The sequence below is a fragment of the Eretmochelys imbricata genome, chromosome 13 (assembly GCF_965152235.1).
Source record: "Eretmochelys imbricata isolate rEreImb1 chromosome 13, rEreImb1.hap1, whole genome shotgun sequence".
Lineage (NCBI taxonomy): Eukaryota > Metazoa > Chordata > Testudines > Cheloniidae > Eretmochelys > Eretmochelys imbricata.
Window position 1 is genome coordinate 4,577,059 of NC_135584.1, and position 24,551 is coordinate 4,601,609.

At 48.8% G+C, this 24,551-nt stretch overlaps 2 protein-coding genes across 3 annotated transcripts in view; both read left to right on the top strand.

Moving 5' to 3' along the window:
• DNAJC5 (DnaJ heat shock protein family (Hsp40) member C5) overlaps positions 1-3,631 on the top strand; it is a 65,586-nt gene extending 61,955 nt beyond the window's left edge. The window contains exons 8-9 of one of the 2 annotated variants that reach the window (XR_013347746.1): positions 1,969-2,165; positions 2,292-3,631. The gene's annotated coding sequence lies outside the window, so the exon portion shown is untranslated. Of the gene's footprint in view, positions 1-1,968 lie in introns of both variants that reach the window. The other variant, XM_077831858.1, reaches the window with a different exon arrangement.
• Positions 3,632-5,547: 1,916 nt separating this feature from the next.
• LOC144273782 (tripartite motif-containing protein 54-like) lies at positions 5,548-16,982 on the top strand. The gene is made up of 10 exons (XM_077832482.1): positions 5,548-5,720; positions 7,457-7,624; positions 8,793-8,958; positions 9,933-10,028; positions 11,312-11,545; positions 12,379-12,401; positions 12,497-12,621; positions 13,623-13,936; positions 14,568-14,900; positions 16,893-16,982. The coding sequence occupies exons 1-10, from the start codon at positions 5,548-5,550 to the stop codon at positions 16,980-16,982; spliced, it is 1,722 nt and encodes a 573-aa protein (XP_077688608.1).
• Positions 16,983-24,551: the final 7,569 nt, after the last annotated feature.

The window sequence follows — 24,551 nt, forward strand, 5'->3', positions numbered from 1 at the left end:
GAAGTAAAAAGGGAAATCAACTTAAAGGCCATTGTTACTGGCTTAGATGCAGAATGTTTCTTTCCAAAACACTTAACCTAAGCAGCTTTGTTCTGTGTTAAGTGTATTGCCAGAGACTTAAAGTTAAACTTAAGGTTTTTTTAAAAGTTACACTATAAGACAAATTTTCTCTGTTTCCTGAGGTCTTTGTTTCGGTTATTTAGTCGTTCCCATCCAGCTCATAAAATCTATTCAGAGCACTAGCTCCCTTAGTAGATAGAAACATAACCGCTTGGTATCTAGGAGGTGGGATTTTTGAGACAGCCCAGTCTGGGGAGTACCCTAATGAGTGATATTAAGGACCACTGACTTTACTTCCAAGTTTTGTTGTGAATCCTAGAGAGGATATGTAAACAAAGCAGCTCTTCAGTATCAGCGAATACTTAAATACCATCAGTTTTTCATAACGGCAGAACTGCCATTGAAGTAGCTGGTGATGGATTTATTGTACCCCATTCTTTCTCTGGATGTGGAAATCCCCAAACTTCATCTAGAGCAACAAATGACAAGTCAAAATCTTCACTTTAAGTGAATGAAGGGGCACTGTGCCTGTTAAATGCCAGTTTAATTTCATTGGTAATGTATGTAGGAAGTTAACTATTTATCTGTATTTAAATTTGTTTATGTAAGTGTCTTAATGGCATTTGATATGTAGATTTCTGCTAATCCCATGCAGTGACATTTTAGAGCCATATCTTCAGTCTTATTTTTAGATTTGTAACATTTTTAAACTGCTTTAGATATTAGTGCTCAGTGTTTAAAATATATGATGCTTTTTGAGATTTATATGTGCAGAACCTGTTCAGAAAGAAGGTGTTAATGTGGTACTAGAACAAGGTACTAAGTCTTTCAACAATGTTGTGGTAGAGGGACAACAATTTTTAAAACCCATTCTGTCAGAGCCAGTTTACACTACAGATATAACTAAGTTAGGGAGCTGATTGAAGTTTGTTCCTGATCCATTTTTTTTTTTTACTAGGGTCATTTTATGTAGTGTGGTGGGACCTGTGTGTGCTTTTACAGGGCTAGACTTTGAGTATTGGTAGTGTACATCGGCCCTGAAAGAGGTGCCCTGTGCCCTTAAAATCTGTCTGATCCCCTTCAGTGTTCTCGACGTTTCCAAATAATTTAGGAAATGTGTTCGTGCTGCAGTTTTCCCTGCCTAGTGCAACTGGTTATTGGCTCGGCTTTTACACAGGATCCTGGCTAGGTAGATTGATAGGCTTCTGCCGCTTTGCAGTTCCTCCATCTTACTGACCCCTCTGGGTGCTGTTCAGCCTGCATTAATCCTTGGACTGGAGCACTGAAACCCAGCTCCTGTACACATGTTTATAGTGTGAGGTTAGTATGAATTGAACATGCATAACCATTTGAACGCCACTGCTCCCTTCTATAGAGGGGACCTTCTAGTTTGTAGTGTACCACTGAACTGCTTATACACCTTAAAAGAAATACCACTGATAGCTTGGAAAGTTTAATTTTGTTGGCTATATTGGGAAGGGAAAAGACAGGAAATCTTGTCAGTGTTCAAGTCCTATGAGAACTGATAGTCTGTTTCACATACTGCATTTGGAGACTTCACTGTTATCTAAATGAGAGACTACAAGCCTGAAGTCCCTGTTTCATTCCAAGAAGGTGCTTTCTTCAAAGGCTAAGCTACATCAGGGCAACTGTTTGTCTCTTGCCCGCCATGCCAAATTCGGGAAGACACATTTTCATTTGGAAGAAAAATGCCAATATTCCATGCACCATTCTGTTTATTCCTCGAGGGAAATGCTGGGTATTGGTAGGTTACATTCAGCTGTAACCCGAATAGATTGCTCAAGAATTAATGGCTGTCTTTTTCCCTACTACATTTTCACAACCAACAAAGAATGTTTCCTTGTTGTTGTTTGTGGATGGTTGCTGATTATATTTTGTGTGCAGCAGGGGTTTCCAAAAGACTTGAAGACTTATTTGAACCCTGTCAACTGCCCTTTGATCCTGTCCCAGGAGACTGTGTGACTGGAGGTGTAACAAAAAACATCGATAGTTCCTGATTCCTGTGCTGGTTTTAGCTACACTGTACCCTGTGCAGTGGGGGATTCAATGTAGTTTGCAAATCAAGGAGGTCCAAACCTTGTGCTGTAAGTATGGGATTGCAATATTGTGTGTGTGTGTATATGCACATATGTATATATTTATACAACGTGTGTGCACCTGGTACTGCTGCTGTCTTTCTTTGGTGGTAAAACACGAAATTTGCTTCCCAGCACTGCTCTTATGAACTCTCAGCCAGACAAGTGAAGAAGTTAGTTTTGTGTGCCCAGAATCAGAACTTCTCCTTTCAGCTGCAGGAAAAAGAAGTAGATCTGTGAGTGAATGACAGGTGAAGGAAAAAAATGAACAGATCCTGTTGTATAAATAGAATTAGGTAAAGTATTTGAGTAAGAATGTCATGCCATATGTAAGGGGGGTAAAAATCCTCTCAGCTTCTGTGTGTCCACAAAGTCTTCCCTCCTTGCTAGAATGACTGTATCTTGAATAATAAGATGCCTTTGCACTGTCTGGTTGAGGAACCCCATTTTTTGTTGCTTACAGACAGACTGACTTCAAAAGGGTGGCATGGAATTCATTATGAATTGTGAGGTAAAACTAGTGGTGACTTGAAAGCCACACAGATTGTGGCCAGTGTTCATATTACTACCACCAAATTACTTCTAGTCATCTTGGTTAGAGAATGCCAGGTGGTCCTTCTTGGGCCCCATGTCCCTGAGGGTGTTGCTTAACATGAACACAAAGTACATGCGCAAATCACATTTGGTTTTTCTATTTGCTAATGGCAATCAGCACAAATGTGAAAATCTATAGGGATCAAGGAGGGGTTCCTTTTGCTACTTAAATGTTTGAACTGACATTTGTGTCTGTCACAATAGATGAACCTTGACATTTGCCCAGTTCAGAAAACTTTTGCTGTTGAGGTTTCCTTTTTTGGTGCATGTGTGCCACTTAAGCCAATTGCTGTCATGCCATTCATTCTGCCACATCCCCTCCTTCTTCTCCTTTTTGAGGTAAGAGAGGAGAGGCTACTGGTTTGCCTGGTCACTGACATCCAACAAGGTTTATATTTGTTTTGCATGTAAGCAAGGCCCTGAGATAAGCAATTCACTATGGGTTTGTCATATCAGCCTCTTCTGAAGCCTGTGGGAGCTGAAGATGTAATGAGAGAATGCATTTCACATTTGCACTGTTTTTCAGCTCTGGTGGGGTGAGGGAAAAGCCCTTGTTTAAAAAATGTTAGCAGTTGTAAAAACAAAGGATTAAAGCATCTGAAAAGCAATTATATATGTATAGACATATATATATTTTGTTATGTAACTAAAGGACCATACTTTGAATTGTATGTAAGTAAATGTGGCTGTCTGAACTTTGTGGATTGTAACACTCGATACTACTGAGCTCCTGTACATACATACATACGGTTAAAGCAGAAGGAATTATTTTATGTTTTAGCATGGTAACTTGTGTAATGTATGTCTCAGTATAAACTAAAATAAAGATTGCTAAATTATCTGAAACCACTGTTGTAAAATAAATGTTTTCAATGCAGAAACATTTGTTTGGGTTTTTTCTTTCTATCTTTAATGCAGCCTTCTTTGGCTACCAAGAGCATCACTTTGCGATGTCAACTACAGCACAGAGGGTGTTACCTAGCACCTTTGAACACTTGTCCACATAATGAACCTCACCACACACTTTGTGGTTGCTACTCAGAAGAGACTGGAATAGTAGGTGGATTTCAGGTGAAGGTGGAGTTTTGTTTGTACTTGATTTCACTAAAGGTTTTCCCGTTACTGAATGTGCACAGACCTGCTGGCTCTTGACTCGTGAATATTTAAATCTCCTCCTTGAAATAACCTGGTTTAGGATTCCCTTACACTGGTGTTTCTCAATTTTCCTCACCTTTGGCCCCCAAATCACCATTTTTTTTCTCCCCTAACTCTACATTCCAGCATCTATTGTGCTGTTTTGGTTCAAAAGGCTTTTGTGATGTGTAATGCAACGTTAAATTTTAGTTCCTTGTGTCATACATGCAAAAAGTAGGCAAATTTAAATATTGAACATGTAAAATACGTGAAGACAACTTAAATTTTCAAAAGGAAAAAAATAATGCAGAACCTCTCATAAATGGCCAAAATTGTTGCATATACTTATAAGGCTTTACCAATACATAGTTGGTTTTCCCAGAATTACATATGAAAATAAACCCCTTGACACACATTTATTCTCAAGTTTGTTTGCTTTTATGAATTTTTTGTACATGTGATCAGATTGGCATTCTATTAATCTTAAAAAAACATTCATGAAGGATTACTCCGTTAATCATATAACAAGAGACCATTTGAATAAAATGGGAACTAGCATACATCATGTGAAGCTTGTCCGCTAGCACATCATATCTTTGCCTTGATAGAGCTAAGAATTCATAGGGTGTGGAAAACTGTTAAGTTTGCCTGTCTGTCAAGAACACATTGAAAAGGAGAGGTTTCTTCTGTCTCAGGTAAATACATGGTCGCCGACTCCATACTATCTGAGCACCTCACAATCTTTTAATGTATTTATCCTCACAACACCCTGTGAGGTAGGGCAGTGCGATTGTCCCCCTTGTACAGATGGGGAAACTGAGGCAGAGAGGCTAAGTGACTTTCCAAGGTTATTTAGGAGGGTTGTGGCAGGGACTTGAGCCCAGCTCTCCCAAGTTGTAGGCTAGTGCTCTAACCACTGGATCATCCTTCCTCACTTTGCAACCTCTTATGTAAGTCCCAGTAATGAGTGCTGTGCAAGATCAAGATTTATCCTCTAGTTAGTTGACTGCTGCTGTGGTCAGGAGTAGCCATTATGCAACCCTCTCTCCATCCCATAATCAAACGGCTGAGCTTTTCTCCTGACTATTCTTTTAACTGCTCTCAATCTCACATTTGTTTATATTTCAGCAGCACCCAAAGGTCGCTAGTCAGATTTTCCTTGCACTAGGGAAACCCCTGTGCCAAAGAGCTTATGCGTACTGTGTGCCTGGATGTGTGCACCCTGGCTCTGTGTGAACTAAAAATGTGCTTGAGTCCTTTTTAGCTTCACCACCTATAGTGGATGTCTCTGTTGGGTAATCTGCTGACACTGGGCTATGAATTCAGACTGAATGAGCCTTCTTTCCCTCCAGAGATGAGCAAGAACCTTAATAGTAACATGAGAGGGGAGTAGCCTCAGCCATCAAATTCCAGGAGTCCTAAAGTGGAGCTGAAGCAGAGCCCCAGAGACCTACTAGGCCAACAGCTGCATCCAGCACTTAATCTGTGTGGCAGGCTGCTTTCCCCATCCATATCTTCCTGTGCTCTTCCTCGGCACCACAGTCCAGAGCCAAACAGGCCGAGCCACGCAGTGCTTCCTTGTTCTGTTGCTTGAGTGCTGCTGGGAGTTGGGGGAGCAGGGAGAGTCAAGGGCTGCATTGGCTTTCTTGTCATGTCTATCCAAATGGAATACAACTCCTATCGGCGGGATCACCCCATCGACAGCCTGGAGAGGCAGCTCATATGCCCTATTTGCTTGGAGGTGTTCACCAAACCTGTGGTAATCCTGCCTTGTCAGCACAACCTGTGCCGGAAATGCGCAAATGACATATTTCAGGTGAGTAATCCGAGTTGCAGGTTCTGCTCGTGGGGAGAGGTTTTTTTATTTATTTAATCCAATTGATACTGTAGGGTCCTGTGTCTGTGTTTTTAAGTAGGCAGGAAGAGATCATGCTATTGAAATATGGATTGGTCAATTGGGTAGGAAAGGAGAATGCCCCCAAATCGTCCTAGTCGTCAACCCTTTCCAGCTTCTGCTAAATTTTCTCACACACAATCCTCTCAGGAAAGGAAAGTAATCCACTGAATTCCTTTCCTGCTGGTTCAAGTGTCAGGGCCGACCGCTCACTCTGTCAAGGGACCTGGGAGCCTTAGAAACATTCACGATTAACAGCCCAGCCTACTGTGAGGTAGGAGTGAACTATTCCTTGTTCACAGGTGGGACGCGGAGGCACAGAGAGGTGAAATGAGTTGGCCAAAGTCACACGGGGAGCCTGTGTGCAGAGCCAGGACTAGAATGCCGATCATCTGAGTTCCAGTCAAGTGCCCTGCCCACGAGACCATCCTTTAACATCTGTCCCGTGTTTTCCCATCCCACACCCCCAACAAGGAATAGCCTCTATTTGTAACGTTAATGTACAGAAAGCTTGAGCAGAAAGTTGGGAGGGACCCAGCTAGTGTTACTCATGCACCTGATTCCCCTGTTACAGGGCCAGTGTCCTTTTTAAATGTATGAAAATGCTCAGTGCTCCATTTCTGGGGCGAGAGAACATGAAGAGGTGATCTAGTAGTAGCTCTGATGGTTGCCTGCTCCGGTCTGTTATAACACACACCTAGCAGTGTTGTAGAGAAGTTTGTGTTTCACTGACCTCTAACAAAATGACTCAAGTTTCCCAGAAAGTCAAGCAACATCTTTATGCACAAGAGTGAGAAATGTTAGCCTAAATGCAGAGGAGCTGTCAACAGACTTGAGGGGCCGCTCATGTCAAACCTGTTAGGAGAAACTATTCTAGTGTGTTCATAAGGAATGGGCTGGCATACTGGCAGCTCAGTAATGCATCATTTTCTTTTGTGGCAATCTGGGCATTCATAGCAACACATGGCATTTCATTAAGGAGCACCACCACACCTGAGACAGGTCTGTTAGTCTTCCTGTCTCCATTTTACAGATGGGAAGATTGAGTCACTGACGGGTGAAGTGTCATGCCCAAGGCTGTGCTGGGAGCCTGTTTGAGCCATGATCACAATATAGGTGCTCTTAATCCTGTGCTTGGGCCATTGGATCAGGATCTCCCTCAGCATGAAGTGTTCATGTTCTCACATCACATCATGCAGGAATGTTGGGTATGGTGATGATACACTCTGAAGTTTTAATAGCTTTTAACTCCTTCATGGCTCTTTGCTGCTGACCACCACTGACTTTGAAGGGCTAATTCCTTATTTGATTGAAATTAACTGAGAAGAACTGAGGGCACTAACTTAACGTTTCAAGAGAAGGCTTTTCTTCCGGTAGCAGTACCAGATTTATCTTCTTGAGTCATGTGCAGATGGCTCAGCATAGCTGACGGGTTCTGCATGTTCTCATTCCAATCCTTCTGTTGTCCTGGGGGATTTTCATCACCTGCCTTTGGGCTATTAAATATCTTGTGTTTACACTTCGCTGCTGCACCGCAATCCCTCTCTTTAACAGTACACCCTCTTCTCATTTTGCTTCCTATGTGACAGGTTTGCAGTGTGCACTTAGGGTCATGTGATTCCTATCAAACCAGTCTGTGGTCAGCTGAGTAACCCCCCTGTAGCGGCATCTAATGAAGATCCTTGTTTGTGTTTCAGTCTCGTGGGACAACCCTGGGCTCTGCAGGCCGCTTTCGCTGCCCATCCTGTCGCCATGAAGTGGTCCTGGACAGGCACGGTGTCTATGGCCTGCAGAGGAATCTACTGGTGGAGAACATCATTGATATTTACAAACAGGAGTCGGCAAGGTGTCCCAACCCGTTCATTTCTTGTGTATGTGTGAGAGAGAGAGAGAATCCATCAGTACAGCCTGCAGACTCTATAATGTGTCTTCTTGCAAAATATTATTCCGCCATTAGAGGTCTCTGTGTACTGTGTAGTGTTCCAGACAGGCTCCGGTCCCCTGGTAAAGGCAGACGTCAAAGCTAAAAATCAACCTATGTGGAAGCCTGTTTGTGTCTATAGTTGTCGTTGTTTTCTTTAATCAATGTCTCCTGCATACGAGCTTTGATTCCATAGATTACGACAGACGCGACTCTGCCTCTGTGTAAATGAGAGGGCAACTCCAGATCAAACGTGCCCACTTTATAAGTCAAAAAAAGAGTTTTTCTAACTGTTAACTCACTGTGGGATCTAAGAGAAAAACTTGGGTCTTTCCTTTTCGTGCATCATCACCTCGGACTAACGGTTTTACAGGCCAAACTGTGCTTTCTGTAGCACCCTTGCCTCCAGGGCATTTACACATCTGCAAGTAGAACTTAGCAAACAATTCTGCTGTTGACCCACGAGTGGGAATAGAACCCTGGTCCCCCCGCTCTCAGCTGGGTTGGCTCTGCAGGGCTAACAGAAGTAAAAAAAGTGGGGGAAGCTTCCCTACTAACATCAGCAGCGCTGGGCTGCTGACGGGATAGATTGGTGGAGTAAGAAGTTGTCATTTATGCAAGTGCCCCGCAGGTGTATGTACGCAGCGTGAGAGACACGCCCTGCCCCAAAGAGCTTACAGCGCAAGTAGACGAGAGAGACCAAGGGTGAGAGGGGCACAGAGCTGAAAGTGACTGGCCCTCAGTTGGGGGCTGGGAGAGAACCCAGATCTCCTGACCTCCTCCAGTCCACTGGATGTTGCCTCCCCTTGTTCATTTCCTGTTCCTGCTGGTTTTGGTAGGAAGGAAATGAGGTGAGCCTCTCTGGTGCTAACACCAGTGCAGAACTCCTAGCAGATGGCACTGCTCACCTGAGCTTGCAGCTGGTTGGTTTCCATTGCCCCAGAGCCTGGGTCTCAGTACTGACTTCTCAGCACGTAGCATCTGTCCTGTTGGGCTTCAGGTCTTGGCACTGGTAGGGGGAAGAAAAGTCAAAACCCCATCTTGACTTTCCGCCTCCCTCTCTCACATGCCCTCTCCCCCCATGTAGCTCCAGGCCTCTGTTAAAGACAGAACATCCAAGCTGCGAAGAGCATGAGGAAGAAAAGATCAACATCTACTGCATGACATGTGGGGTGCCCACCTGCTCCCTCTGCAAGGTCTTTGGAGAGCACAAGGAGTGTGAAGTAGCTCCCCTGTCGGACATCTACATGAAACAGAAGGTTGGCTTCTCCCTGGCATTTGCTCATGGGGTGCCCGGTACCTGGATCATTGCTACCAGGGTGGAGGGGAGAAAGTTGGGCATCTTGTTCTTACAGAGTGCAGCCTTTTATCCACTCCAGGCTCTGCTACGAGGGTCCTAGACAAAACGAAGATTTAAAATGATGCATGCATACCAGCCGCTCTCCCATTCCATCAGTGTAGGTCCTGTCCACTAGAGAAGACCATTCAGAAGCTTCAGGTGCTGAGTTCAGTGTCACTGTTCATTCACACCACTGGTACATAGGGACTATACAGAACATGCAACAAGATAGACCCGAGGTTCATTGGGGTGGGGTGGAGGTAGGGAGATGGTGCACACAGTATACCTGCAATGTCCACCTAAGGATCTCAAAGACTTTGATGCTCATTAATTCTCACAACACCCCTGTCAGGCACATGTTATCTCCTCCTAACAGATGGAGAAGCTGAGGCTATGGAGGTAAGCCCGTGACATCCTCAAGGTCACACTGGGATCAGGATGCTGTGGGTCTCCTGATTCCCATCCTACACTCTAACTTGTACTTGGTGAGATAAATTTAAAGCCAGACTGTATGTTTTTTGCTGGGACAGTGCTGTCAGCAGATGGACAGAGACTTAGATGGGTCTTGGGGTGGGGTGGGAAGACACTGATGTCTTATTTATCCAGCACCCCCTGGAAGAGGTGCTTGGGAACACTACACAAATGGTGACAACATGAAGCCATTCCCTCTTGTCTCTGAAAATGTGAAGCTTGCCTTCCACCACAGCAGGCACCTGTGCTGGGAACCAGGGTGGTAGTGAATGAGGGAATGGTCTGTCACAGCGGCAGGCTCTTTGGAGCCTGGACCATCTTAATCTCCTGGTGTCTTGTGCATTGCTGGCCATGTTCTCGGTGCTGAATGGTAAATTATCTGAGCTCTCTCTTTCTCTTTCTCCCTCCCCCCGCCCCCCACAGTCTGCTCTGACAGATGGGATTGGAGCCCTTGTGGCCACCAATGACAGAATCCAGGCCTTCATTGATAACTTGCAAGGCACTTGCAGGAACATCGAGGTACTGCATGCAGGTTCTCAGGATCCTTTTTGGGGAGGAGGAGGAGGGGGAGCCCCATAAAACATTTCTGAGCTCAGAGAGGGGCAGCTCTTTGGGCCCAGATAGTTTGGAAGCTCCTGCTGTTGGCACAGATGCATTTTCCTTTAGTTGGCTGCATTTGAAGACAACCTGGGAAACCAAAGTCCCTGTCTGCCCTGCGTGGACACTCCAGGGCAGAAGTTTGCTGGGATGTCCTAATAGGTTTTTTTTTTGCACTGGGATACAATGAGTCCTGGCTGGCTGGCTGCTCTGGGGCTGCATTTCAGTGGCCAAGTGCCTATATCATTCTAAGGTACCTTCCATCTGAGGCTGCCAAAGGGCTCTACTGGCAATAATGAACTAAGCCTCCTGTGATGTAGAGAAGTTCATTCACTCCTTAGACAGTTGGGGAAGCTGGGAAGCAGCGGGGATGTATCTTGAGCACACAGTGGCAGAACTGGGACTAGAACCATGGAGTCCTGACTCCCACAGGTAGAGCTGCTCATGAATTTTTTGTCAAAATGACCTGTAGTTTCAGCAAAGTCAAAGGTCTTTGCTGATTTTTGTTTTTGATCAATTTTTAAAATTTTCCCTTGGGATAAACAGTATAAAATACTTCATTTTGCTTCCAATCAATCCAGCTTGAAATATTTTGGTTTGGTGAGCTGACCTGAAACCTTTCATTTTGAATCAGTCCAACATTAGACTGTATTTGCCTATAGAACTGTGGAGTCTCATGGGAGATGTAGTTTGGATGTTTTGTGCTCCCATTCTCTCATATGGGGCAGGCTCCTTGTCTGGACTGCATCTCCCATGATGCACGTTAATTTCAACGGACTGAGCAGCATAGTGCATTCTGGGAGTCACTTGACCATGGTACAGGAAATGAACTCCAGAAATGATGTTTCCAAACTGACATTTTTTGGAATGCTGCATTTGGTGAAATTTTTTGAGATTTCAACTTCATCCCAACTAAAACAAATGTCAAAATATCAGAATTTCCCACGGGATGGAAATTCCAATTTTCACTCTAGTCTACCCAGATCTTTGTTTAATTATGAAATCATGCTGCCTCCTATATAGCTTTGAGGGGCATTGGAATCCTCTTGTTTTGAAATGCTCAATACAAATGTCAGATGATCCAATATTACTGAAGAAAAAGTATATTCAGCCCCTGCCCCTCACTTCATGAATCAGCTGTCCAAACCTATGTCTAAGCCAAGCCAGTTGAGCTAGTGAATGTGCTCTTTGCATCCTTCGAGCAGGACAACAGCAAGGCCCAGAAGCAGGCTCTGTGTGAGAAGTTTGACCGCATGTATGCCATCTTGGAGGAGAGGAGGAAGATCATGCTGCAAAGGATCACCTATGAACAGGAGGAGAAGACCCAGCATCTGAAGTCCCTCACCAGGTTGTACAGTGAACACATTGAGTCATCCTCCAAGCTGGTGGATGCAGCGCTGCAGTCCATGGAGGAGCTGCAGATGACAGTCTTTGTGCAGGTAACGTGGCAGGAGGCTGAGTGGCCATTGTCATCTTGTTCAACCTTGGGTCTCCTGTTGCCAACCAGTATGCTTTGTTTCTCAGAGCCAAGAGATGAACAGGGTAGGGGGAAGTCATGAGTAGGACAAGACTGGCTTTAAAATACAAGCAACCATTGCTTTTCAAGGCAGACTTGTAACTCAGTGCCATGGGAATGGAGTCATATCTTCCTTTCCCGCCAACACCTTGATAGCTTGGAGTCTCCCACTTGCTTGAGATCCTTCAAGTCCAGGAAGGTGTGGCTCTGGAATAAGGAGTTGTCACCACTTTTAAGGCAGAGGAAACTAGGTTCTTGCGCAGACAGCTTCTGTAGGGAAAACCCTAAGGACAGCCAGGCTTGAGGAGAGCACTTGGGCTGGGCTTTGTGCTTGTTTGTTGTTGTTTGGGTTCACAATTCAGCAAAAGCCCAAAGGTGCTGTATTGGGTTTATATACAGTGTGTATCCTTTATAAGGAGCAGGATGGGCAGGGATGGTGTCCCTAGCCTCTGTTTGTCAGAAGCTGGAAATGGGTGACAGAGGATGGATCACTTGATGATTATCTGGTCTGTTCATTCGCTAGGGGGCACCTGGCATTGGCTGCTGTCGGAAGACAGGATACTGGGCCAGATAGACCTTTGGTCTGACCCAGTATGGCCGTTCTTATGTGGGAACTCCACCTGTTTTTCTCTGTCTGTCTGTCTCACACACACACACACAAATGCGCACACGCTCGCCACATGTTTTTATCTTGATATTTTTTGTTCTATTCCCATAATCTCACCTTTCTTCTCTTCTCCTTTTCTGGCTACTCAGAATGCCAAAGTTCTCATACAGAAGTAAGTAGAACTCCCTATTTTCACATTCACATTCTGACCCCAATTTATCTGAGGGACTGGATAATGTGGAATCGTATCTTCCTTCCCTTTCCCAGGATTTCCGAGGTGACCCAGAGCTGTGAAGTGGAGGCGCTGGAGTCTGGTTATGACAATATGGAGCACTACGCTGTGGATTTCAATGCTGAGGAGCGGGTGCTTTATCAGTTGGACTTCATTAAAGGTGAGAGGAAATGGTCTGGGCTGGTCAGAAATGGGGGCCTTGGAGAGGAGAGTTTGCTGGTCTGTCTGCGGGCTCACAATGTTCCGTTCACTGTGGTATCGGGGGCTACTTCAACCAGCATAAAAACGTTCCTCCTTTTCTTGATTCTAATGTCACTTGTGTCCCAGTTCTGCCACCTTGTCCATTTCACTGGTCGCTGATTTCAGTGGGACAATGTGTACTCCTGAGTGTGAGCACAGGTGTCAGAATCCAGCCTTTATGTGGGGGAGGGGCCGAGAGCCTTTCTCCTTGCATTGGACGTTTATCCCTGTTACATCTACCAGAAGCCTGTGGCTGCTCCTCTGGAAGCCGCCTCCTTGGGGTTCTCCACTCTGTGTCCTGGGATGGAAGCATTGGAGGTGCAGTGCTGCGTTCACTGGGTGCATTTCTCATGAATGAGTGAAGGAAAGAGACAGGGAGGGAGGGAGACAGCTGGGGAGCAAAGAGAAGAACGAAACATACGGTGTAGGATGCCACAAAACCAGCACCTCATGGTACCTTTGTGCTTTGTTCAGTTGGGGAACCTTTTCCTCCTGAGGGTTGAATCCAAAGCCCACTGAAGTCAGTGGAGAGGTTCCTATTCACCCCAATGGGCTTTGGATCAGGATTCCAGTTTCTATTCCATTCTGGGCACGGAAATCCAGCTCAGCTTACTCTGACCCCAAAGTTCCTTTGAGAGGGAAACAGAAATCCAGCTCAGCTCCTTCCTCTTCAGCAGAATCCCCATTTGAGTTGTTCTTCCCCAGAGTCCATTCACACTGGGGAGGAACATCCAGGTATTTTCTGTAGTTTTCCTATTTCCCTGTAAATTGATAGACTGCGGGGTTCGGCTGCTCTGAGACTTCCTCAGCTGACAGTTCTGCTGACGTCAGCGTCTATGAAATCTAGGTGTCTGTGCCCATCTGGACTAGGTGATTTCTGCATCCCTTTCACATTGCCAGGGCTATTTATTATCCTTGTAGTTGATGAGTCTGAAGAAGGGGCAGAGGAAGGAGAGGAAGATGCTGTGTGGGGAGATGCTGAAGGTGCATCAGCAGAGTCTGTGGCAGACGAGCAAGTGGCCAGCAGTGAGGGCAGAGAGGAGACCCTGAATGTCCCTGCAGATGGAAAGGAAGAGGAGGCAGAAGGAAAAGCCCTGATGTTAAAGGAGGCTGAGAGTGAGACTGCTGGGGAAGCTGATGCCAAGGCTAAACTACCAGGTTCAGCTCAAGCTGCAGAGTTGGATGTCCCAGCTGGCAAAGAGGGATCTGAGAGAGAGCCGGGCAGTGCCAAGCAGGTAATGGCTTCAGGACTCTCCTGATCTCTACAGCAGTGATGCGGAAGGCCCCGGGACCCACACTTGCTGTGGTAGGATTGTCCTCTCAAAAGCCAAAGATATACAGTCATGCATGACATACAAGCGAGCCGTGTACGACATGTCTGTGCGGACATGTGTAATATAATCCCCGTTAGGTTGGTCTAGGCCAATGGCCCCCATCTTCTCCAGACCAGAACCCCCATCCCCTTTAGCCACATGGTGATTGTGACTCTCCTGAGACCTATTTGCACCCTCCAACTTGACCCCCCCCGCCCCATCCTATGCTATCATGAAAGTGCTTCACAGAGGAGTGGCAGAGCTGAGGGGGTGGAGAAGCTCAGGATTAATGAAATCCTGCCCCCAGCCCACGCTTGGTCGAGCGATCGATGGTGTCATTACACAAATTGGACCCTACAGAGAGAGTGTCAGAGGTGTTGGAGAGGGGACAAACCTAGTCCGGTCATTAGGCCCATCTCCCCCAGGAAGGGCTCCGTTTGGACAGGGTTTCTAGAAGGCATCTGGTATAAATTCCTTCCACACCCGAGCATTTCCCTTACAGGTGTTCTCACTGCCTCCCCTTCGCCCCTCCCTGGTGTTTGCTTTTTCGAAGGATGCAGCTGTTCCGGGTGGGACTGCTTCAGACTCTCAGGGGTCCGGGGCCGAAGCTGCCGAGTCTAGCAACGCCTGGCAAATGACCGCCCCAAATCTTGCCCTGCAAAATAACCCCAAGGAAAATGCCCTGGAAACCGCAGCTGACTCCGCAGCCCAGGGCAGGGGAACCATCGAGGCAGAAGAAGCCACTTGCTTTGTCCCCGCCGAGACATTCAGCACCTCGGACAGCTCAGCCGGGAGCAAGAAGGGTGCTGACCCAAGCCAGGGCGGTACCAGTCCCGCCAGAGACAGCGCGGAGGGGGGCCTCGCTGTGGCGTCTGCCTCCGGCCAGGTCAGTCAGCCCCTGCGGCTGGTTAGGGGCCCTCGGGCTGGGCAGGGTCCACTTATGGCCCAGGAGGTGTGGGTGCGTTGGCAACGCCTGTTGCCGTTGGGAAGTAATCCCTGAAGCCTTCCAGCCAGGGAGCGACTTCCCGAGTTTGTTACACCCGGAGAGGGAGCTGGAGACAAGGTTTCATCCACATTTTTCTTTCTTAGTGTGTGTGTGTTGGGGGGGGGGGGGGGGATGCAGATTTGGCAACAAGGAAACATGTTGCCAAGTTGTGTAGGTTTCACCTCAATTGTGGGGGCTGGAATGTCCCCCCCCGCCCCCCATAAAATAATCCAAACATTTAATCTGGGCAGTTTCAAATGGAAATGTTCCCATGGTTTGGGGCTGAAATGACCAGAAAAGGTTTTTAACCATAGAATGTCAGGGTTGGAAGGGACCTCAGGAGGTCATCTAGTCCAACCCCCTGCTCAAAGCAGGACCAATCCCCAATTTTTGCCCCAGCTCCCTAAATGGCCCCCTCAAGGATTGAACTCCCAACCCTGGGTTTAGCAGGCCAATGCTCAAACCACTGAGCTATCCCTCCCCCATGTTGGTAAAGAAACAATACCGAAAGGTTCTGAAAGAAGCCTGACATGGAAATGAAACATTTCATTTTGGGTTGAAGGAAAACATTGAGTTTGACCAGATATGATCTTTTTATGGACTTCTTGATTCACTGAAAATTTTGGAAAGTTTTTTCCCTCCAGTCTGACCCTGCCCCCCAATTTTTTGGCATTACCGGTGAACTGAAAACCCTGTTAGTCTCACGGCTCTCAATGTAAGTGGTGGGGGGTGGGGGTTCCTTTATTATTCAGGAAATGTTCTGGAATCTTTCATTTCTGGATAGTCAACAGGGATGGGTGGGTGGGATCTTGATTCAATGCCTTACCCATGGAAGGCTCTGAGGCCAGTTCAGCACCGCCCTACCGCTGCACTGCAGCAGCTGTGGTGCGGCTGACTCCAAAACCTGGTGTAACTTGTGTCCTTTAGATCCAGAGGAGACAATGCTGCTGGCCAGGCTGCAGCAATAAATCCCTGCAGAAGGGAGAAGGGAACAGAATGCCCACTGGTGCACGGGAATCGCCCCCCATCGCTGGTCACCTTTCATATATTAGTCTTCCCTGTTTTCACACTTAGCACTTCTGCAGGCAGAGTTCTCCAAATGCCAGAAACAATCCTCTGACTGTTAGAATAATAGAGTTATGGAAAAGTAGGGCTTGAAGGGACCTCAAGAAGTCATCAAGTCCACCCCCCTGCACTGAGACAGGATCGAGTTATCCCTGACAAGTCTCTGTCCAACCTGGGTCTTAAAAACCTCCAATGATGGGGTCCCTTGGAAGCCTATTCCGGAGCTTAACTATCCTTATAGTTAGGTTTCAGAATAACAGCCATGTTAGTCTGTATTCGCAAAAAGAACAGGAGGACTTGTGGCACCTTAGAGACTAACCCATTTATTTGAGCATAAGCTTTCGTGAGCTACAGTTGCATCTGATGAAGTGAGCTGTAGCTCAGGAAAGCTTATGCTCAGATAAATTGGTTAGTCTCTAAGGTGCCACAAGTCCTCCTTTTCTTATAGTTAGGTAAACTTCCTAATTTTCCCTTGCTGTAGATTAAGTCCATTCCTTCTTGTCCTACCATCAATGGACACTGAGAACAATTGGTCACTGTTTTCTTTCTAACAGCCCTGAACATATTTGAAGACTATCAGATCTCCCCTCAGCTTTCCTTTCTCAAGATGAAACATCCCCAGATTTGTTAACCTTTCCTTATAAGTCAGCTTCTCTATCATTTTATAGCTCTCCTCTGGACTCTTTCCAATTTGTCCATATCTTTCTTAAAGAGTGGCACCCAGATCTGAATACAGTACTCCAGGACCTATGCTTTCCTTCATCTTTCTCTTGCTCTTAATGTATTTGGAGAACCTCTGTTCACTTTGGTATGGTTATTACACTTCAGGTCTTTCTGAAGATCAGCCTGTTCAAAGAGAACCCCATCCAGGACCAGGGAAGCAGCCACTGGCTCCCTTTTCATCCCTCTCTCAACTGAGAGATACTGGACCAGAGTCTATGTAACTATTCACCTACAGCTGTTAAGAACTTGAGGTGCACTCATGTGAAGGGTTAATATCACCAGCAACTTCTTTGCCAGCACAGACTGTGCATAAATGGCCCTGTTTTAACCATGAAACCATTCTTCCCGTCCCCAGTAGAAATAGCAGGGTTTAGGTATTTCCTACGTTGTATTTTACAGATGGGGAAAAAATGTACTTTTAAAAAAATACCCCAGAATAACCCACGTGCATTAGCCCTGCAAAGCGAGCTGCTGCTTCGGCCATGATCAAGCTTTTTCCCTTCTAGGCTGGGGAACCTGAACTGCCCTTGCCTGCTCCAACTAAATGTATTTTTAGAGACTCTGTTCCCGTCCTCTTTCTGAAGGATTGTAGTGATCTAATGATGCTCTGCACTTGTGCAGTGCCTTTTATCTCAAAGGCTCTTGCAGAGATGGGTGTGAGTTTCCCCTTCTGTAATGGAGATAATGAAGCACTGAGAGGAAAGATTTTCAGACGGGGGCCTGTGCATGCATCAGGTAATTGCTCATGCAAATCACTATTTGGATGGATTTGCACCAAGTTACTGCACTTGCACTCACAGATTAAGCCCCCAACCCGTCTGAAAGTCCATTCCGCCATGAACTATCAGCCTGCGGTTGTTTAGATCCCAGCTGAGCGGAGGGGGCAGTATGGATACAGTTGAGAACCACTGCTCAGGGTCATCTCAGTGCCCTGTTCTCTATAGCTGGTTCTCTAAGCACAGAGGGTCGGAGGGAAGCACTCCATCTTTCAGCCAGCTGAGGCCAGAGGGGGTAGGACACAATGTGGCACAGACACATGATGAAGGTCGCCATCAGAATGATTCCTGCAGAAAACTGAAAAAGGGGTGAGATTTCTAAAGGCCTCTTTCATGCTGCTGTAAGCAATTTTCAGCAGTCAACGAGAGGGGTCTTCACATCTCTATGAGACTTAGGGGGCTTTGGTGTTGGAATGAGAGAGCTGTCTCACAACGAAGGGCAGTTCAGAGGCCTGGGGAATATGGCGTATTATGATTGATTGATTGTATTACCCCAGCGCTTAGGAGCCCTACTTATAGACCACAACCTCATTGTGCTAGGTGCTGCTGTACAAACATAGAACAAAGAGCCCCAAGGAGCTTACAGTATTGACAGGAGCCTATGGACTAGTACCTGCCTTGCCAGCTTCTATGTTTATACACAGAGGACACCACTTTCTGTTTGTTGTACATCCCCATTCCTTTGCCTGCATTCCCATCTGATCACAGCATTGTGTGTGTGAGAGATTCTCCACCAGGCTGTAGCTTTCTCCCTTTCAGTGCTGGCCTGGGTGATCATCCTGACATGCCTTTGGAACTCAGCAGCCATGTGCCTGCTCTGGGGATGGGAGTGTGGCGTTTCAAGCCAGGTATAATACCCTGAACCACAGATGGTTACTGAGCTTCCTCCTTCTCTCTCCCTCTGTTAGAGAGCAGGTTAGAGAGTTACAAGGGATGAAATGAGGAGCTTGCCCCTGCTCTCTGGAGCGGCACTGAATATATGCTCCTTCCTGCTTCTCCAGGACCCCTCTGTGGTGGATGGGAAGAGTGAGGAAAGCAGTGAAGCTCCATTTGGGAGTAACTTCAGTCCTGCTCTGTGATGTCAAGATGAAGACAAGGTGGGTGCAGGGCTCCTTCTGCTTCCTGGGGTGGGCAATTCCCCATTGCCCCCAATCCCTTGCCCTCCTTTTTCATTTTCATAGGTAGAGCCACCCTTGGCTGAGACTGGGCAGAGAGACACTGGATAACTTGCGCTGGTTTCTTACCTCAGTAATAGTAACTGATACATTAGCATCCTGATATTCAGAGGCACCGAACACCTACAAATCCGGCGCAAGCTGTAAGTGCTCAGCACAGCTGAAAGTCCGGCCTTTTGTTTCTAATTTGTATTGAAGTTCTCGGCCTGTAGTGCAGGAGATCAGACTAGCCAATCAGAAGGGCCCCTTCTGACCTCAAACATCTGCCATGTGTGCTCTCCATCAAGAAGTCTTTGGAGGGAAATGTGCAAAAATGTAAAATCCTCATTAAATATGTCCTGGGAAAGCCATGTAAAATCCTTAGCTATTTAGTGTGTCTGTCTCTGCCATGCACAGTCTTCCTCCCTGCATTTCAGAGCCCTGGTGTAGCAGGAGTCTCTGGAAGACTAAAAGGGTGTTAGACACCCAGTACTGGTGTGTGGTTTTTTTTTTTAAGCATTGAACTCCATTTCAGTGAAATGTACTCTGTGGACACTGATGTTACTGCGTGAATGTCTTTCATTCAGACACTAGAGAAACCAGGGCAGACATCTAACACGATTGTAATGGTTTTTCTCCCAGGTCCACCTTCCAAGCTCAACAGCTGAAAACCACCAGAGTTATGGTTTCTTGTTTTCCTGGTGAAATTTTCTGATCTGAAACCCCCCGTCCACCCATCTGGATTTTTTGTTTGGAAGAAGATAAGGCGGCTAGACTGAATCATGGGAGCAAGTGGAAAGGTGGCATGGGACTGCTAGGAGCAGGGCTGCCTACATTTAGAATAGCAAAGGCCAGGATGGTGACTAACCGGGAGCCCCAGGGCTGCATAGAATGCGCAAAGAAATGTACCTGTAAATAAATAAAACCCAAAGCGTCCGCACGCTCACCTTGTGTCTGCTTGTATCTGTGCCTGGGGCGGTGAATAGGGATTGCTGCAGCTGTCTTGATTCTGCACAGTGAGGGAACAGAAAGTGAAGGGCTCCAGGCGTCTGCTCGTTGCATTTGCTCCTGCACTTTAGACACCCCGGCGTTGGAGAAATTGGCATGGAGGGGAGGGAAGATATGTTGCCACTGTAAGGTGGCTTTGCTGGCAGCCCCTGGGTTTCAGCAAGGCATGAGCCTCTGGCATCACCTCCAGCATTTTACCTGAAAGCTCAGGGGGATCAGATGGAATAAGATGCTGATTGAAAAGCCCTTTGAGTCCTAGCTTGCCAACGGGACCCCAGGGGGATCCGTGCCCCGGCCAGCGCTGCCTGCTTGGGATGCATTCGGGGACTCCTCTCACTCTGGTTCTGAACAAATGTCGTGTGGAGCCAATGGAACACCGGAGTCAAGCCGGGTCCGAAATGCCAACAAACAAGTTTGTGTAAATCCAGCCCCTGTAGCAGGTTCGAACCTGTCCCTCTCGGAAAAGGCCTCCCTCGGTCTTTGACCTCCTTGGGGGGGGGGGCAGCTCTGGGGCGCCCCCCCTCCGTGCGTCCCCAGCCCATCAGGGCGCCGCTGTGAGAACCCGGCCATCCCCCTGGCATCGTGCCTGCAGCAGGCCGGGTAGCGCCAGCCCGAAGGCTCCAGCCGGGGCCAGGAAGGGGCCGGCGGGCGTTAAGAGAAGCAGGCTTGTTAAAATAGAGTTTATTGCGAGCTCGGGCATTGCCATGCTTTACTCCACGGCACACACAGAACACAGGCAAACAGCGGCGCGGGACGGAGCGCTAAGCGGAGCGAGAACACACCTGGCCCCGTGGGACGCACACCTGGCAGCGCCCCCCCTGCCGTCCCCCTCCCCTTGCCCCAAGAGCGGGGTGTTTATCTCCCTTCCTGCCCCGCGCTCCGGGTCCGCTTCGCGCCCCAGGGATTCAGGGGCGCCGGGCCGATCCCCCCCATTGACACTTGTTACAAGAATATATTTAAATGTTCAACCTAAAAACGCTCCCCCCCCAGCCCCCTCTCTCCTCCCCCAGCCCGCCCTCACTTCCCGATGTTCTGCAGCAGCATCTGATTGCTCAGGGCTTTCTGGGCCAGTCTCTCCTCCCGGGACATCTCCAGGAACTCCCGCAGGAGGTGGAAGGTCAGGTCGAGGGAGTTGGGTCTGCCGTCTTTCCGCCGCGAGGAGTAGGGCGACCTCTCCTTCCTTCGCAGCTCCGGGGTGCTCTCCGCGCCCCCGGCCTCGCAGGGACCGAGCAGTCTGTGGAGAGAGGGGGCCCCCGCTTCTGTGCCCGCTGAAGGCAGCGGGGGCTTGGCCCCCAGCCCCGGTCTCCTCGGCCACAGTTCCCAGGTTGGACCGGGGACCAGAGCGAACTGCGGGGCAGCTCCCCGGGGCAGCTCCAGCGGGGATCCGTTCTCCGACGGGAGAAACAGCAGGACGAGGACGAAGGCAGCCGACATCATCCGGATCCTCATAGCTTCTGCTTCTGGGGCTGGGCGCCTGCAAAGAGAGCCCGGGAGGGGTTACCCAAAGCCAGCGGGGCGCTGCAAGCCTCCGCCACGGGCAGCCCCGACCCAGGCACCTTCCCGGGGCGAGCAGCATCGAGCCCCCCACCCCACCCCGCCGGATCCATCCCCGGGGCGGTTACCAGGAGCCAGCCCTGTCCCCTGAACACATGGCAGGGAGGCGATAGAAACTCCCCCCGTTCTCCGCCCTCCAAGCCAGGCTCCTAAGGCTCGCCCCAGCCAGGGCAAAGGAGCTGTCCCCGCCCGATCCCCAGCCCTGCCCCGGGGGCGGGGGGGGGGGGGTACCAGCCACCCCGGAGCTTCAGTTACATCTACCGGAGAGCGGTGCCGCTTGGCTTTCAAGTTTGCTGAGCGGCAGCCGCTGGACTAGGGGCCCCGGGAGCGGAGGGGAAGCCAAGGAGCGCCCCGCATCGCCCTTGGAGAGGCCGGACGGCTGCAGCCCAGCCAAGGACCCTCGCCCCGGGCGCAGGGCTGGGGGGACTCACAGTTGCGGTTCTCTGGAGAATTCAGCCGCTGGTCCCAAGCGCAGCAGGTGGCAGGAGCCCCTCACACATGAACACCATGGCGAGCCATACAGGCAGGGCTATATATACCCCCGGCAGCCTGCCAGGCACCCCACCACGTGACGGGCTGCTCCGCTCCTCGGGCGTCTGCTGGGGGGGGCACAGATCAGCGCCCCGGATCGGGGAGCTGCTGGAATCGTGACGCGCTAGAGACCAGCTGGGGAAGGGGAGCCGGGCTCCCCGCGGAGCGGGGCTGGGTCGCTGGGCTGCACACAGGGGACCCGGGGCTGGGGGGAGGGGGGGGGGGCATTCATTAGCGCACACATCCCTGCGGGCGCAGCCAGGCTGGGGCCGGCCTCGGGCGCTGGAGCTGCCCAAGGTGCTGAAACGCCGCGGGGCTTGCTCCCACGAGGAGCCTGGTCCGGGCGTTTCCACGGCAGGGACAGGCGGGGGCGCGGGGCCAGGGGCGCCTGTCCCACCCGAGCAAACCGGCGGTAGCCGAAAAGACAGGACTTGGCCCTTTGTTTTTGTTGTCTCGGCCGGTATGGCTGGGGGGTGGGCGGGGGGGGGGGGGCAGGCTCCCTCTGTCTGACATGCCCAGCAGCCGGCTGTGTAGCCCTCTTTCCTTCGCAAATACACAGGCACCCGCGGCTCTCCCTCCCCCCCCCCCCCGCCCCTGATTTTCAAAATTCAGAGCCGGAGGTCAGGCCCCGAATTCCCGACACAGGCCCCCGAAAGTGGCCCGGCTTCCCGCCCCGCAGTGGACACGGCTGGGTGTGCAGGGCTTTTGCAAAGGAGCCACTTAGTGCGAAGGAGCCCGGCTAAGGATGTGGGGGCTTATTTTAGGCATTCTTTAAAAACCCGGTACCTATATAGGTCCACACACAAACACACACACACACGCTGATATATGCCAATGCATGTGTGGCGTATGCCTGGGGGGGGGGGTGCTGTGCGATAGGATAAAAGATCCATATTATTTCTATTTCTCTCTCCGCCTATGTGCCCGGTGGACGTTGGCGACTGGCCACTAATGTGGCCTGCATTGGAGGGAGCCAGTGGTTCTCACCCTGTTTACCCTTGCGGGCCCCGTGTGCAGCTCTCTCTGTGTTACGGGGGCCCTATTCACACAGTAGCTATATCACCTGGATGGCCCTGAGCACGTCACATGGTCCTGCAGCTGGGCGCTGACCGGGCTGCAAGGGGCCCCCCAGTGGGTCCAGAACCACTGGCCTGAGCAATGAAGCCTTGCAGGTTTCTATGAGTGAAAAATGTGAGCTGCAGTGTCTCTTTCATAAGTTGGGAAGCGAAGTGATTTACCTGACTAGCCTGTCTGCAATTCTCCTCTTAGAGTGATTCATTTTATGAGCTCATGGAGATTAAAACTTCACTTACGCTCCTGAAAGCAATTTTCCTCCTTTGGCTGAGTACAGAGGTAAATACATTTCTTTGCCTAATCACCCACCAAGGTATATGCCTCTTACTGCAAATTGTGGCTTGCGGGGTGGTTCTCCTCCCCCCCCCCCCCAACTGGTGCTTACATCATTCAGCTTTTGGAGTGAAATGCTCAGTTATTATGGTGATCTTGCAGAATTAAGATTCTGCTCAATAAACAGCTCAAGGGTAAAGAGATTTCTGCCAGGCCAGAGCTTGGCTGCTTGGAAAGAAGCACTATCCTTAGTTTAGGTGACCCTATGTGCAGGCTCGTTCTGAAGACAAAAGGGAGGCTGCTTTCTTGCTATTCATTCAAAATATTCTAAGCAGCGTTTGCCTGCCAGCCAGCCCGAGCATTGCTGCCTGAAACCCATTCAAATGAAAATTGATTTAAAGCAACATCAAAAAGTATAATTGGCCAGGGACTGAGACTGCAATGTACATTTCATCTTCTCCACTTTCCCTTTGCTGGAGTTCTTTGGTATCTGCTCCTTTGTTGGTTTCAGTTATTACCCAGGGCTGTAATTTCAGGTGCTCAGCTTGAGACTGATGTTCAGAAAGTGCTGGATGGCCCCTTTCCCCCAGAATCAGGCCCCACCTTTAACGTGTCTCAAGTCTGGTACCCAAAATTACCAGTCACATTTGAAAATCTTGGCCTTGCACAATGATGAGGCCAAAGGCAGCTCTGTTTGCTGGTCCAAAGAGGGCGGCCTTATAAGGGCCACAGGCAGTCAGATGTACCATGGATTGTTATGTTTTTTCCTGGTGTGGACCACGTGTCAGAAGATGGAAGCCTCCCTTCCCATTTGTGGCCATCTCCCCTCTCACTGGCAGCTGAATAACATCCCTCTGGCAACTACAACAGTTGCTCACATGGCACAGTCACTTCAGGAAAGTATTTAGGGAGAGATTTTCAAAGACACACAGAAGAGCGAGGCGCTCAACTCCCGGGGGAGTGGGTGTGGAACTGCCCTTCCTGCCACGGAAAAATCCCCTCCTTAATGTCTTTTCAGCTTCTTTTTGGCATTTAACAGCTAGAATCAAGGACCGTATCACCAGCCATCTCTCCATGGACCACAGTCCAGGTGATCAAATGGTGGCTTTCTGATTTGGAGGTATATAGGGATAGTATACAGAGTCCTTAGTTCTGGAAGGGATATTAAACCTTGTGCTTCAGGGATTAAGACAATCTCTAATTTAAGGGGACCAGAATGAGACCTAATGTAGCCAGCAGATTATCTCACAACTGCTACTGTGAGGTTCTTAGGTATTCCTCTGAAGCATCTGGTGCTGGCCAGAGACAGGATACTGGGCTAGACTGTAGGTCTGATACAGCCTGTCAGTTTCCTATCCATTTTCCTGTCAATCAATATTAGGATCTGATGTAAG